The sequence below is a fragment of the Falco rusticolus genome, chromosome 1 (assembly GCF_015220075.1).
Source record: "Falco rusticolus isolate bFalRus1 chromosome 1, bFalRus1.pri, whole genome shotgun sequence".
Taxonomy (NCBI): Eukaryota; Metazoa; Chordata; class Aves; order Falconiformes; family Falconidae; genus Falco; species Falco rusticolus.
The window spans coordinates 76,279,911-76,297,160 of record NC_051187.1 but is presented as its reverse complement, the minus strand read 5'-3'; the positions used below and the strand labels follow the sequence as shown (position 1 = coordinate 76,297,160).

The following is a 17,250-nucleotide window of genomic DNA, read 5'->3' as shown; positions in this document are numbered from 1 at the left end:
AACATTAAATTTAAATTAAAAAAAGGACTTTGCATTTTCTGAACACAAACCAAACACCACATCCATAAAACACTACAGAGCTGTGAAGAAAAAAAAAAATCCTACATGTAATTGCCGTATATATCAGAACCACTCTGAAATCAAATAACGAAAAAAACCCGCCAAGTGCATTACAGTGGAACGGGTAAAAAACAAGAACATGTCACATGCCCCAGAGAGTGAGTTTGTAGAACTCGAGGTGTGACACAAAAAAGTGAGTGGAATTCTGCTTTTGTGATAACTAAATAGATAAAAAAAAAAAAAAGACAATCCAGTAGTTCCAAGTGGTTGAAAGTAATCTCTTGGGTTTTGTTGGGTTTTTTCCCCCCCTTTGTCTCCAGTGGTCAGCAGCCCATTAATAGGTTCACTCCTTAGACTGGAAAACATTTAGTCTATGACCAACTGGAAGGAAAGCAGTTCAACAGAACTTTCTACATGCACGAAGGCAAGTAAGGTAGTTACTTCATGTGGAAAGAATCACTACAGACTTCTCTTCAGCTAAGATGAATTCAATTACCTTGGTTCTTAATATAACTAGAGTTCATATAATAATGCTCGTTTTAATGTTTGTGGTCACTGAACATTTCATAAAACCAATGCCACCCCAAGCTTACAGATTTAAAAAGTCTGTATACACACAGAAGAAAACCTGAAATTTGGCTTAAATAATTCTCATATTTAAAACAGACTACCACTACTTAAAACTTCTAAGAGACCACCCAATATTAAATAAATACCAACAGGAAGCTGAGGCCATCTGGATATTGGAAAAATTCAAGTTCAAATATCTAAACTGCTATTTAAGCATCTATTCTTCAGAGTCCTACTGTACCTACTTACTATGTAACTAGATAATTTCATATTAGAGATTTTTTAATTGTAAAGACACCAAAGGTACAAAGTTTCATGATGAGAATAACTTAAGAACCATAATGTGGCTAAAGAAATGTTGATGAAGTATCTGTACTCTTTACACTAATGTTGCCTAAAGAAATCCAGCATTTGGAGTTCTTAAGTCAATCCTGAATTAATATACAAGCACCGATTTTAGAAAGAGATTTCTAAATTTTTTATCCTGCTCAACTACGCAAAAGCAGCAATTATACCACTTCTCTCCACACTACCAAGAAATTGGAAAAGCAAAAGAAAGGCAACTTTGGTAGCAATTCTTACTTTCATTTGTTATAAAGATAAGAAAAATACCTACTATCAGTAAGAGAACAAACATAACACCTTGCAATAAGATGGAAAGAAAATTGTTTTGAAGCTCATAGTCTACATAAATGGAATATCAGCGTTAAAAAAATATTTCAACAAACTTGCAGGAACTACCCATGTTTCATAAAAGCTGGAGTCAAGTTCACAGATGCAGAAACACTAGATGACTCAAGGTCCTAGTTGCTATTCAGGTAAGTAAACAGGCTTAAGTTTTGCCTCATCAGCAGAACAAACAGGAAAATAATCAGATTCAATAACTCTATCAACAAACTCTGCAAATGGGGAAATCAAATCAGCAGAAAAACATGTTTTGAAAAATCAGATTCTTTTTCTTATAGTAAGTTCAGGGAAACTGATTCCCTAAGATTCTCCCTGCATAAATGCACTTCAGATTGAATTAGATACACACTAAGATAATGAACAAATATAATGTATATCAAGTTTTCAGATAACATACTGAACAGCCATAATCATCTATGTGGTCAACATTTCTATTTCTCATTATATCTGACCGACTTCAAGAATTTCCATTCTCTTAGAGAAGAAAATACTGAGAGATCAGAATACTGAGAATTCAAAAAAATATATTTGAATTAGAGAATTTTGAAGACTACCTCTTTTTTGAGCATTTTAAATTCAGCACAAACCAGTTGCTATTCAAGCATATTACCAGCCTGGCATTTCCTCTCTTGTAAAAGTTATTGCTGGCCAGCCAAAACATGCTGCTTCAACAAGTAGGTTCTTATACAAAATAATCACACACACAGACTATCCCTTTAAGAATTCAATATAAATACCATCAAAATAAGTAACCCAAACACCCAGACAAGATCATATAATAGGAAAAAGAATTCCCAAAATTGTTAAGGTATGAAGCAGAGTCATGCAAGATTGAGTAACATATGTGAACAATTTTTCCTTCTTAAAAATCTCATTTAACACATTAAGAGATATCGTCAAGGAAGGAGGGTGTGTGTGGTGTGTGGAATTTCCCACATTTTTTTTTAGAACGGGCAAACATTTGCCAAAGACTCAGGAGCACAGTTGATCGGTATTTTTGCCATGAATAGTTTGGATTTTTATGTCTACTGAACAGCTGGCCATCTCCTGTCCAGCGTAGTAATAAAGATTAAATTTTGTCCGCGTGTTCCAAACTGGGGCATTAGTCTGCAGAGTCCTCTACCATGCTGTAGGAGAAACCTTTCTTACAAAACTTTTTTAAAGATGCTCAAGTGCAATTAAAATAGATCATCAAATTACAAGGAAAAAAATAGAACAAATGCTTATATGGGCAGAGTGAATAGTGAATGCATATGTCATAGTAGTTCCTTAGAAAGAAGTTCAAAACCAGCAAAAGACAGATCACCAAAACAACTGCTATGTCAAGGTCACAGATCGTACAAGACACCACAAATCCCAAAATGTTTGGATGTAACAACAGAATTTGCAGATCTTTACTGTGCCTGAGACAGAATAGTCTCAACTGAAGCCAGCAGCATTCTCCAAAAGCATTTACATTCTCTTTTTCTCTCCACACACAACCACCCAAAATAATTCTGAATAGCAACATGCAGTCCACAAAATTTTCCTGCTTAAGTCTATCATCAGTATATTTTAAGTCAGCGATGGCTATCAAGGTTTGTAGTGAATAAATGGGAGGAAAAAAAAAAAAAAAAAAAAGATGATGACTATATAATCTAACATAACGAAAATGCAGGTAGCCCAGCAGTCCTGGTCTCTTCTAGCAACAACAGTTTTTACAGCACTGATGTTTAATTAAATCTGATGTTCACATAGGCAGGTATGAACCAGTGTGCACTGCAAGAAAGCTTTTCCAAAAACCTATCCAAAGAACTCAGAAAATGAACTCCAGATATGTTTGGATAAGCAGGGAATAGGAGAAAACAGCCATAAATTATACCCAAAATGGAATAGTTCCTTACTACCTCTTGGAAGATCTCATAATGGAGAATTTGGAGAAATCTGCAACAAATCACGTGTACTTCACCTTTAAGATTATTCAAGCAGTAGACTGTGTAAATACCTTCAGTGATCTTCCCTGAAAAAATACTTTTCCTAAACTGAGATTCAGAAAAAAACTCTCAAAGCCTGCTTAGAGCCACAGAGATATATACTTTATTATAATGGCTTTTGTGAAAATTTTAAGAGACATTGCATCTCATTATAATTGATGAGAAAGGTCTAATGTGCCAGGATAAGCTCAGACATTCCTCACAGGCTGCCTCAGGTTGAGACAAGGAGATAACACACAAGCAAGGCAATTCAGAAGAAAACACAGTAACAGTGGCACAAACTCATCTTGTGTTCTCCAAAAGAAATGCACTAAGAGGTTCAGCAGACAAACAGCAGGTAAGTACACTTTCAGGGAGCAGCACAAGTTTTCTCCATTTCAAAAGCCATGCTATCACAAAATGGAGAGGACTGGAAAATACTCTCTAATGTTAGATAACTACTCAAAAGTTAGGTATTACTGGGGAAATAATTCATCAGAGACTTTTTGTGAAAAGCCAGAGAACCATCTAGCTGCTAAGTTACCTCTTTCCCAGTTGCTGTAACTGGAACAGTACAATCCTACGCAGTTGGACTGTAACAGCACAGCTGATAATGTATCAGAGCACATCACACACTGCTATGACTTCAAGGTCCTCAAAGCATTCAGGACTGATTGATTATTCCACTACTGGCAGGCAGAGAAGAACTCTACCTATCAAAACCAACTGACCCAAGTATAAAATCCAGTAATCTAAGCTTCCGTCAATTATATACTCTTGCTTATAATATTACCAACCTAAAAGGGCAGTCTATGCATTGTTCGCTAAAAGAAGTTACTCCAGGCTGAAACCAAGCAAGAAATTGATCACACCCACTCCCAAGAGCAGAGAACATGCAAATGCTGCATCTGTTGAAATTCTGTGTTTGTTGAGCAGGCTGCCTTTAGAGTTTTCCCATTAAAGTAAAAGCAGAAAAGAAAAATTTAGCAAAGTTATAGCTACAGCTAAAAAGACATCATTTTACTTGCATGTCTTACCTACTAGCAGAAAAGAAAGCCAAGAACTCAACAGAAACTGCCACTACAGAGTCCCAGATATCTGGAAGGGACATGTTATGACTGGAGAAGTTATTTCACGGTATTTATGGTTACTATCTTGGACTTCAAAATAAAGTTGTGTGGCAAGCATCACAGACCACTGTAATGATCTGATTTTGGAGAATACAGGCAATATACATCTATGCTTGGAGACATGTGGTGAGCATACCATCAGGCAACAATCTACTGAACAAAGAACACTAAGGGGGTATCTCAGCAAGCCCCAGAATCAGCACAGAGGAGGCTGCAAATAAATCCTGGCTGTTGTGAAGACTAACCAGCCTAGCACCTGTGCCTGTAACTTGTATGCCTGTATTTGCATGACGAAAGCCTTTGTGAGAACACCTCAGTAGTCACAACACTAAAAAGGTGACCCTGTAAATTCTTTTTGCATGATGGAGAGAGAGGCAGGTACACCGATGCTACTCATGAAGTCACAAAATGGTAACAGTACTCTTTTAAAAGGTAACTTTGATTACTCAGAGCAGAAGCTAATGATAACATTTTAACTGTATTACACAGATGGCCTACTCAATAGGATGGTACACAAGATAGGCACCACAGAGCCTACATAAGCTTGATGTCCCGAAGAGGACAATTCACATATTGGAATAGACATGCTTACAAAGGTGTCAGCATTTAAGCATGATCACTCATGCTGGTACAAAAGCAGAAGACAGACTCAAAGAAAAATCTCTCTGATAACCACAGACCTTGAGAACAAATGCTTTTCTTTTGCATGAACCTATCAGCTAAAGCTGATACCCCTATCCCCTGAAACCTGTACAGTTTGCATAAATACAATGATCCTGGGAGTCTACTGCTGAGCTCCAATCGCTGCCACAAAAGAATACAAATGCATGGTTCACGATAACCCCCATCTAACTGTCACCAAGATGGAAATACAAAACATTGCAGCTCTCTCAAAATTAACAAGTCAAATGCCAACTAAAATTTAACAAGTTGAAAAGAAAAGAAAAAAAGAAAAAGTCCCACAGAGACACTACACCAGTTTTGTTCCCGCTTTGGCTGAAAGCTCTCGTACGAACCCAACTGAAACCACTTCAGCACCAGCATAACAACCATAGGTGCAGCTGTTCTTCACAAACAGAACTACAGGTGCTTTCACAGGACAAAGCCCATTACACTGAGGGAATCACAAGTCTGCTCCAAGACCTAAAACATGAGGCCCTACCCTGCCGCACATGCAGCAGTTCAGAGAGAGTATCTGGGAGCTTTTTGAGGCACATGCCTTTACAGAAAAGCCATTGCAGCCACCCTCCACTGCTTAACTGAAGAGGAATCCGTATGCCCCCAATTTTTCTCACCCAGTTCATGTTGTATACAAAAAATTTATTTTCCAAACTTTAAATATGACAGCATGAGTTATATAGTCCTCAGATAGTCACTCGGGGGGCGGGGAGGGCGAGCAAGGACCACATCTAAGTTCTCCTCTACAAACTTTTAAGCTTATCTGAGCTTTTACAAAACTTAAAATATTTTCTATTAATAAATAAGCTTTATGGGCATATTAACTTGAGGATATAGTACTGTTTCCTAAATATGATAAATTTCTTCAGTTTTCACATTTATGCATGAGAAAAAGAGGGTTTATTCCTAACCCTGCAAACATGTACACATTTGAATACTCTAAGAACTTAAAGTTAACCATTCTAAAAAGTACAGACAGAAGTCTTGGTATCACAGTTCCCTTTCCTACCTAACTATTCTTCCTACAACAGTTTCCACAACTTGAACTTTGCATACTTAATCTGGGTAATGATTAAAAAAACAAGGTCAGAAAAACCTTAAAAATTGTTACTACAGGAATGTTACACTGCTTAATAAGCAGTAACACAAACTAAGCTGAAAATATTCTGTATTCAGGAAATATACTTCTACATGTTACTGGTGAACTTTGCAACTTAACTACACTTGTGTGCAGCAGTCATACAGCATTACCCTACCCTAACTTTTCTTCTTTATTAATGCATTAAATTAATAAAATTAACAAAAATTAATACATTAAAAAAATGCGTTTGAATGATCCACAGTTATTTCTTAGGGATGATAAAAGAGCCGTTGGAATTATACTAAAACCTGCATTGTCATCTGTAGTTAATTAGGCATACTGGCCAGATTAACATTTAATACTCGGTTAGTGTAATACAGGGGACCAAATCCTCATTTCTCCTCCTATCTTGAGGTTATGGAGGAGATTTTCCACTTCAGAACAAACACAACAAAACACATCCTCTTCCCCCTAAAACATGCATGTGAAAAACTGAATAGCTATTACTAAAATATAAATCTATACATCAGGTCCCTCTACTGGGTTAACATGGGATGGCAGTGAGAATCGAAGCCCCACATTAGACTAGATCTTTGAACCTAGCAGGTGCATCACAAGTACTGCCACAAAAGGTGTCCCATTTCACCGGCACACGTTAAGCAAATACAGAACAGTTGGCAATGATAACCCCATCTCAGTTCAGAGTGATAGACCAAAAGCATTTGTGGAGATAAAACCACAGAGTAAAGACCTCAAATTTATCTTACATGGCCTGAAGTGTTTTTTTCACCACTCCGTTCTCCTCTTCATAGAAAAGAGGAAAACTACATTTTGGACTTCAAATATGTATGTGCTAATGATGGAAAAGCAAGAATAAAAACTATGATCAGAGAGTCAGCATAACATAGCTATCCTTCTGAAGACTTTTTCAACCCCTCCATGCAAAACATTACCTGAATGGAAGTATTTCAAATCAGTCTACAAAAAGAAAAAAACTTATGCTAGTCACAGAAGAACACAATTTGCAGTACAACAGCTACCTCATTCTGAGAGCTAAGAAAATACTATCTTGTAAAAAAGTTTCTTTAGGATATTTACTTTTGAGGGTCAGAAAAAAATGCCAACTTCTAAAAATTAGTTGAAAGAAGTAGATCAAAAGCAACACAAGACACTTGATATGGAAAGTATGCGTAACAAATGCATTTAGACGTTCACGCTGCATGACCAAAGGCTTACAAACAAAGCCTTTATCTTACAGAGTGTTGAGCTGTTGGGTTTGGGTTTTGGGGTTGTTTTTTAATAAAGGCTCTGTCTCACCAAAAGGGAGAACAGTCTATAGGCAAATATAACATGAACTTGTTATATTCGGAAACAGCTATGCTTACAAATAGCATATAAAAAATACAACACAGAACACTGATTTTAATACTGTACAAACAAAGATCAACGAAATAATATTTTAGGCAAAATATATTTTAAGGTGACGCCCTCCACTTCTCACAGGGTACACAATCTTAATGTAGTACTTACTATATAACAAACTGGTTTGAGAACACGTCTCTACAAATATACTTTTAATTAGAATTTAAATAAAAGTAAGAAAGCTTAAAAGCACCTGGCTAGTTTAACATTAGGAAACTAAAAGCGAGACAGCCTGATCTAATCTGAAGTCAAAGAGCTGTCTCACAATGTTCAAATCTCCCCCAACAGCAATTCTGTGGGTCCCTGAAAGTTAGAAATTTGTCAGTAATTTCACAGGGTTTTCTCCTAAATTTACCTTTTACTCCAAAATAAGAAAAATCAGTCATAAAATGCACATGAAAAAAGCATATATACTTAACAGAAATATTCTGTGCTTCAGTTACCATCCCAGTCTTTAAATCCATACCCATTTTATGAGGTTTTCCTTAACAGACCAAAAGCATCTAACAGGCCATCTACCTCAGAACAAAATGGAGTGGTTTCCAAATATTTTGAACAGAGACCACTGATAAGCCTCAAATCTTAAAAAAATAACAAGCATACACCACCCCCCAATAATGAATATGTTACATAATACGGTCCCACAGATTCCTGTAGTAATTTTGACCACGCAGACATCTAATTTATGTGTACATCAACTTCAGAATCTTGTTCTCCAATACAACTGTAAGCAAGAAACACCCTTGTTTGTGTGTGCATGTAAATGTACCACTGAAGCCCTTACTTGTATCCTGATACGACAAACCTAAACTAACTAGCTACAAAGCCCCCAAGCTATTTCTATGAACATCCTGCTGTCACAGTAATCAAGGAAAATGTGCAAATGCAATTCATATTGCCTTTGTATTCTCTCCTCCATCAGTCAATGTGGAAAAATCCCAAAAAGCTTCCTCGCTTCTGCCCTCTTAAACCCTCCCACCAGCAATATCATTGCCACAAAAAAAAAAAAAAAAAAAAAAGGCAAGGCGAGGGGGAAGGGAAGAGAAGGGAAATAAAAAAAAAGTGCACACACTAAGAACAAAGGCCTGCTTAAGAACTTTTACATCTCAAGCTTTTAGACTTATTTCTAAAAGTATAACTTGCATAAGAATTGTGCTATAAATGCCAATGATAATTAACTTCAGTATTTGAGTATTTTTTAAAGACGTTGAAGATGTGTATATTTAGCAGGTCTTACAGTAATTCTTAGTAAATGCTTACAACATATATAACCACCGCAGCTCTGGAAGGTCTTGGCCACAGTACAATTCATACTTTTCTTTCAAGATTCTTTTCTTGAAAGCTTCCTAGTACTTTGAAACATGGCTTGGCAAAACATACCTGCTTATCAATTTTCCCATTATTTTAATAATTTTTTCAGTTTAAGCCAATAAGTCAGAATAAAAACTGCAAACATTCCAGTAAAATTTGTTTGCAGTGTATTAGGGTTTTACTTTCACCGGTTTTCTGCACTGTGTCTTCCTCCACAGGCCTCCACACAAGTACCTGCAAGAAGCCCCTATCAACTCTTTGAAAACTCACAACTTATTGGTCTATCATTTTCCGATATTGAGCCTGCATCCATATGATACCCAACAGAGACCACTCTAATTGGGCAAGGCATGGAACAGTAACAAAACCTCAACAAACCACAACAAAAAAGACTCCAGAAAAACACTCATACCAAAAAGAACTCAAAACAAAATGAAAAAACAAAACAAAACAAAAAAAAACCCCAAACACATTTTCTCTTCTTTCCACATATCAAACTACCTCACTATACAGAGACAGGTAATACTGAAAAGAGGTCAAGGGACCAAACACACAGAAGTCTGCAGTAGTAAAATATAAATACATAAATAATATTCTAACATATTTATATATTACTAACAAATCAGATGGGAATATCCTGCTTATTCTCAAAAATAACCCTGAAGACCTAGTTAATCAAGACTTCTGTATTCTTTTGAGATACCTATTTTAAACGTAAGCTGAAGCGACTGATAAACACAGTAACATTTTAAATAACTAGGTATGCCTAGTAAGGTTGGGGATGATTTTTCACTCATTTTTTATTTTATATCATTCTGTACTTACCGGACAGAACCTCACTCCAGGACTTCAGAGTTCCATCTCCTTGCTACAGTTGATGACACCAGAAAACTATATAATAAAGAAAGCATGGAAGGAAGCTACCTGAAGCAACTAAACCAGTGCTAATACTGTCATCAACATTCTAAGGTGGAAAGGTCTTAATGTCAGTCTTAACTTCAGTTTACAACATTTCTAATGAAGACTATTTTTACAGTAGCTGTAAGATTAAGACTGCCTAAATTTATCCTCTTCACCACACCTACCCCCAAAAAAACCACATTGCAATTCATTTAGTATTGTTCATATGTGTAATCCCATTCTGGGCGTTCAAAGACCATACATTTCATCTAACCTGTTCAAAACAAAAGTCATTGCTGTATTTTTGGGAAGAAATGATGGCTAATCACTCTGCAGAAACAGAGTTCTAGAAGCAAAGAATCTTAGAACAGCCCAGGTAGGAAAGGGCCTGGTTGGGGAATCATCTGGTTCACCCTTTCAAGGAAAACGGAGCCTAGATAACATTATCTAGCACCACGTTCTACTGCATCTTGAAAACCTCCAGCAATAGGGACTTTACCACGTTCCTGAGGAGGTTGTTCCAGCAAGTAAGTGTTCCTACTATTAAAGAAAAGAAAAAAAAAAACCTCTCGCACATTGAGATTAGAAGTGTACCAGTGCAACTTCTACCCATTGTCCTTTGTCTTCTCCATGTGGCTCCTTGTGAAGAGAAAGCCTCCATCCTCTTTGTAGCTGTCGTCTAAGTTGGTGAAAAATCACTGCAATAAACCCACTATAGAGAACAGTTCCTTCCCTGGAAATTCTGTCACCTGTCTCAAGAATCAAAGGAATCATATGGGAGAAAAAATTCCTGAGATGCCAAGAACCAACTCTTCCATGGCCATTAATCTGAATTAAGGGAGCTCAGCAACTCTCAGTATTTTACTCTTAAATTATTTATCATTTAGATGTTTAATTGCTGTACTCTTCCCTGACTTCTATTTGTAGACAACACCATAGTACTTTTTTTGCTCCTTTGTCTTAATGTACCTACCACCAAAACTGGATTGAAACTGCTTATATGCAAACATATGCTTTAGAGTACAGATTCTCTTGTTTCTGAATGACTTAAACCAAAATTAATTTTAAAATACCAGGTCATACAAATAACCAGTAGGCAATAAAATAAATAAACAGAATAACAAGCACATGTGTTTTAAGATTTCATCAATTATCTGTGTAAGAAATTTGTATTTGCAGTCTTGTAAGAGTAAGCTATTTGAAAAAGGAATTAGGTCGCAGTGTATTTCATAACACATGCATCCAATCATTATTACAGAATATCATCACAAAATTAAATTGATATTAGGTCTCAACACTCAGAACACAATTATTGAAGTGAATAATTGCAATAAAAGTATGTTATAAGCAGGATCAAATTGGAAGAGGTGGAAAACATCCAGCTTCTTCAAATTTCAATGTTGTTCAGAAGACATTCTGTACGTTTGTACTACAGCACCCGCTCAGCAACACAGGTTTTGGCTACCCTGTCAGCATGTGGTATTCTCTTTGGCTCATTAGGTTCAGATAATCAACTTGGAAAAAGAACAGACACATTCCTTAAAGCTCTGCTATCAACCCACAAAGCACCCAGTTAAGGTATCAAAATGAGAAATAAACCGAATGAGGTTTTCATAATATAGTTACTTTGCTTCTTGCAAAGCCTGATAAAAAGAAACCTAATTTTGGCACTTCAGTCAAATCATCACAGTAGTGACTTCAGTTATGACTATGCTCTAAAATGGACTGAAAAGAAACATTTAATTTTTCTCCAAGGCCACAGAGCTATCTATGAAGCGCCTCAAATTCTGGTGTGGGTTCACTTGGTTTCTTTTTCCTGTTCTTGCCCCACGTCCTCCTCTCAAACAGGTTTTGGAACTTTATTCTGTCCCCTTCTAAAATACAGCTATTCTCATCCAATCAAGGCCTAAGTAAGTTCACTATTAAGGTACCAAAGAATACTTACAGTGGTGGCGTTTTTATTTATTATTATTTTTATTAATCATGAGGTTGTTCCTGGTGACTTTCACTGCTGCCAGGTAAACTTAAAAACAAAAAATAGTGTTGGGCATAAAGTTTTCTGTTTTGTACAACAGAAGCATGAAAGCTTTTATGCACAGTTATGGTTGCTAAGAGTTCAGAAACTGGCAGCATCTGACATGAACTTTTTTCTGCTTCAACTGCATTTACATCTATCCCACAATACTCTGCCCTGCTCTTGCTGTTTTTTTAAAAAAAGTACACTAGAAACAAGTGGAAGTTCTGAACCAATGTGTGAAGTATATATGGGTAGCAATGTATGAAGTATAATCAAAACAGCAGCAACAAAAAAGAACTAATAATTAAGCCATCAAATAAGTGCTATTTGCTTTCCTTTCTTCCCACTGTAAATCACAGCCACCTTATAAGATGAAGTCTATGGTCAGCAGCAACCTCATCCCTTCTTGAAAACACCAGAACTTCCCCGAGTCCTATATCCAGAAACCTCCATTACTAAAAGTATTTTGATACAGGTTGATGATGCAGAGTAATTCAAAGAAAGAAAAAAACAAAAACACAAATAAGGTGAAATCAGGACTGAAAAGTACGTTGCAGTGACATATAAAATCCACAGCAATAAAGGCACACGGAAACAGTAAGTGTTGTGCCTATCTGATACATAGCTTCAACTTTATTTCCCCTGCCCTTTTTGAGCTTCAGTCATGTGTAGCAACTCACTGTTCCACAACTCTTTTGCATGTCTTTTATCAGGATTTAGCATGAACGTTCTTTTAGAAGAGATGAGTATTTAAAATACACTATTGCATTATATTATTAACAAAACAAAAAAGAAAAAGGGTGGGGCTTTTTTTATTCTTTACTGAAAACAGCAGAAGATTAAGTCCATGAGAAGTGATGGGGAGAAGCAGGCCAATTTGACACAGTTTATAGGAATTACATTAGTTTACTAATGTTCCAATACTCAAATAACCTTGTAATCATGAGTACTGATGGTCTGCATTTACGATACAGAACATGCCAGTGCTGTTAGCTCTGAAATCAATTGTAGCAACATGAAAATTTTAATTTAATTGCTCATACAGCAAACTAACTACATTAATGTCAGTACACCCAGCAAATTTAATTCCAATGTGGTTTATACCCCCCTTCCACCCACACACTGAAAGACAACCACCCCCCCATCTGAGCCATACCCATGGATAAATACACAAAACATAACCGATACAAAAACTCACTTTCACTGGACAACATCTAAAATATGTAAATACCTGTTCCTGCAGGTCGTAGTCATAGCTATCATGCAGCAGAAGACTGAGGACATACCGAGTATAAATCATGGCATCAATGCCACACTTCTCTAGCTCTTGTCCCAGCCAGGTCTGCACTGGACCCAAAGCATGTAGCAGAGACATTTCAGAAACAGATACAGGGCCTGGATAAGAGCTTGAGGAGCTTTCAGATGGCAAACCATCCACAACAACTGTACAGATAGGGCGCATGAATCTAGGTGGTTGGCATCCTTATAACGTGAAGCATTTTCTGTAGTTGATATTCCGTCGATATCTGGAGGTGATTTTCACTCCAGTAAATAGGAGAGAGGCTTGACTTCTAGGACAATCATTTATGTTTCCTGGCAGTTAGCCGTCTAGAGACGAACATCACTCTTCAGGCATGACCAGTGAATAAACTAAATCCTAACAGCAAACACATATGTAGATGTGTTTTTCTACCTTAATTTCACATTGAGGCCAGATGCAAGTCCCCAGCAGGACCTATAAAGAGGAAAAAATGATAAGTTGTGATAATATGTATCCATAAATGAGTAATATTAAACAGTGAAAAAAACCACCCAATGTAGAGAGCAGTCATTTACATACTGCTTACTCCACATATATAGTATACCTATTCAGTGTCATTTTGAAAGGTAACAGGAGTAATTCCAAGTTTAAAGGTACTTAGAAAAGGTACTTTTTAATACAGGAAGAGAGACTCTTTCATTAAAGACTTCACAACTAATCCGTTGATTGAAATATATGCTTGATTTAGCTTTATGGGAAAGCTGGGATTCTGTTACTTTCATTATCAGCTGAAAAAAATCCACTTTGAGAAACAATCAATCAATCTATGTTAGTTTGCATAACGACTGACCGTATATTTTGTATCACTAAAGCACAATATAATCCTATTGTTTTGCAGTGATTTCTGGTTTTGGAATAGAAAAAGGTGTCTTCTTTATAAAAGAACTCACTTACAAAATTTACCTGGCCCGAAGTCTCATAAATCCTACCACAAAATAGTTGCTATCTTCAGGCGTGGGGTTTGGGGTTGTTTGTTTTCTCAGGACAACAAAGTATTTTGTCATCCAAAATCTGTCCTCACAAAAATATAAATCTCTGGAATAACTTCCAAAATTTGAGCAGAATAGAATTTATCAGTGCCAGAATTAACATTTAACCCTCTTCACAGAAAGCATACACCAGTCTTACCTGAGAACTTACCTAAACCATACCCTAAAACAGACAAACCATCCTAAGACTTGCACCATCCACAATCCCAAATCTATCTTGCTAAGTAAGGAGGAGAAGGTGCAAGCACCACACATGTAGGCATTCTGCCCTCTAACCCAGAAGAATGCAGTCCAAAAAAGGCATTTTTGAACTGGTCTGCCAAACAACCACATGTCAGTCTGGCATTTGTGTAGGCCTTCTGTCCTCTCCAGCTTCTCAGCAAGAGAAAACAAAGCTCAAATCCTAGCAGGAAATATCCCTTCAATGAAAGAAAACAAAGACTAAAGGATCTAAACAAAATCTACTCTTTTGTTTCAACCCCACTGCAAGATGGCCAACACACTCAAAACAGACACCACCTACTACAACTATCTGAACTATATGCTGTGTGCCAGGAACAGATGCACAGAGCCAGGAGAAGGATCACTGCTCAGCAGGAGAGCACCTGAAGCCCACGGAGCACAAAGGAATTCCAGCCACTCCAGTGGGTAGGTCAGCTTCATTGAGGGCCCAACTTAAATGCTTCTGTGCAAACACATGTAGCATGGGGAATAAACAAGAGTTAGAGACATGCACATGCCTGCAGGATGGGTATCTTACTGATACCACAGAGAGACAGTGGGATGGTTCCCATAACCGAAGTGTTGGGATGGAAGGATACAGGCATGGGAGACAAGGAGGCAGTGTCACCCCCTATGTCAATGACCAGCTGGAGTGCGTGCAGCTCCACCTGGGGTGGATCAGGAGCCAACCAAGAGCTTACAGGTCAAGATCAAGGGGAGGACAAGGACAAGTGACATTATAGTGGGGGTCTGCCATAGGCTACCTGACCAGGAAGACCAAGCAGATGAGGCCCTCTATAGACAGACAGGAGCATCCTCACGTTCACAAGCCCTGGTCCTCATGGGGGACATCAATCACCCTGTTGGAGGAACAACACAGCAGGGCATAAGCAATCCAGGAGGTTCCTTCTCCAAGTGCTAGAGGAGCCAACAAAGAGAGGTGCAGTGCTGCACCTTGTTCTCACCAACAGGCAGGGGCTGCTGAGGAATGTGAAGCTCAAGGGCAGCCTTGGCTGCAGTGGCCATGAAACGGTGGAGTTCAAGACCCTTAGGCATCAAGGAGGTTGTACAGCAAGCTTGCTACCCTGGACTTCAGGAGAGTAGACCTTGGCCTCTTCAGGGATCTGTCTAGTAGAGTACCATGGGACAGAAGGATGGAGGGAAGAGGGGCCTAAGAAAGCTGGTTAATATTCAAGGATACCTCCTCCAAGCTCAAGAACGATGAATCCCAACAAAGGCGGCAGCAGGCAAAAACACCAGGAGGCCTGCATGGATGAACAAGGAGCTCCTGGACAAACTCATACACAAAAAGGAAGCCTACACAGGGTGGAAGCAAGGACAGGCAGCCTGGGAGGAATATTGAGAAGTTGTCCCAGCAGCCAGGGATCACATTAGGAAAGCTAAAGCCTCAGTAGAATTACATCTGGCCAGGGACATCAAGGAAAACAAGAAAAGCTTCTATACATTTGTCAGTGATAAAGGAAGACTAGGAAAAACATGGGCTCTCTCCAGAAAGAAGCAGGAGACCTGGTTATCCAGGACATGGAGAAGTGTAAGATACTCCACAACTTCTGTGCCTCAGTCTTCACCAGCAAGTGCTCCAGCCACACCATCCAAGTTGCAGAAGGCAAAGGCAGAGACTGGGAGAATGAAGAACTGCCCACTGCAGGAGATCAGGTTTGAGAATGTCTAAGGAACCTGAAGGTGCACAAGTCCATGGGACCTGATGAGACACGTGCGCAGGTCCTGAGGAAACTCCAGGCAAAGTTGCTAAGCCACCATCCACCATATTTCATAAGTTGTGGGAGTCCAGTGAAATTCCCACTGACTGGAAAAGGGGAAACATAACCCTCATTTTTAAAAAAGGGGGAAAAAGGAAGACCCAGGGAATCACAGGCCAGTCAGTCTCACCTCTGTACCTGGCATGGAACAAGAAGATCATGTTTCCTCCTAGAAACTATGCTAAGACACATGGGATATAAGGAGGTGATCCATGACAGCCAACATTGCTTCACTAAGGACAAATAAAGCCTGACAAAATTGGTGGCCTTCTATGATGGGGTCACAGTGTTAACAGATGAGGAGAGAGAGCTGATGTCATCTGTCTGGATTTGTGCAAAGCATTTGACACTGTCGCACATGACATCCCTGTCTCCAAACTGGAGACATGGATTTGATGGAGGGACCACTTGGTGGATAAGGAATTGGCTGGATGGTTACACTCAGAGTTGTGGTCAGCGGCTCGATGTCCAAGTGGAGACTGGTAAGAAGTGGCATTCCTCAGGGGTCAGCACTGGGACCAGTGCTGTTCAACATCTTTGCCAGCAACATAAGACAGCAGGATTGAGCGCACTCTCAGCAAGTTTTCCAACAACACCAAGTTGAGTGGTGCAGTAGTCAACACGCTGGAGAGAAGGGCTGCCATCCAGAGGGACCTTGACAGGCTTGAGAGGTGGGCCCATGCAAACCTCATGAAGTTCAGCAAGGCCAAGTGCAAGGTCCTGTGCGTGGGTCAGGGCAATCCCAAGCACAAATACAACCTGGGCAGAGAATGGATTGAGGGCAGCCCTGAGGAGAAACACTTGGGAGTGTTGGTGGATGAGAAGCTCAACATGGCCCAGCAGTGTGCACCTGCAGCCCAGAAAGTCAACAGCACCCTGGGTTGCATCAAAAGAAGCGTGGCCAGCAGGTCCAGGGAGGTGATTCTCCCCCTTCACTCTGCTCTGGTGAGACCCCACCTGGAGTACTGCGTTCAGCCCTGGGGTCCTCAGTGCAAGGAACACATGGACCTGTTAGAGCAGATCCAGTGGAGGGCCACAAAAATAATCAGAGGGATGGAACACCTCTTCTATGAAGAACAGTTGAGAGAGAAGGGGTTGTTCAACCTGAAGAACAGAAGGCTCTGGAGAG

At 38.8% G+C, this 17,250-nt stretch overlaps 1 protein-coding gene across 6 annotated transcripts in view; it reads right to left on the bottom strand.

The window, feature by feature from the left end:
• Positions 1 to 17,250, bottom strand: part of KIAA0232 (KIAA0232 ortholog) — a 72,274-nt gene that overhangs the window by 39,001 nt on the left and 16,023 nt on the right. For 3 of the 6 annotated variants that reach the window (XM_037385345.1, XM_037385328.1, XM_037385338.1), the window contains exon 2: positions 13,040 to 13,543. The exons of 1 other annotated variant lie outside the window; for it this stretch is intronic. In XM_037385345.1, the coding sequence (XP_037241242.1) occupies positions 13,040 to 13,270 (231 nt within the window). In that variant the 5' untranslated portion in view covers positions 13,271 to 13,543. Of the gene's footprint in view, positions 1 to 9,716; positions 9,783 to 13,039; positions 13,544 to 17,250 lie in introns of those variants that run through there. 2 more of the 6 variants (XM_037385370.1, XM_037385353.1) reach the window with 2 other exon arrangements.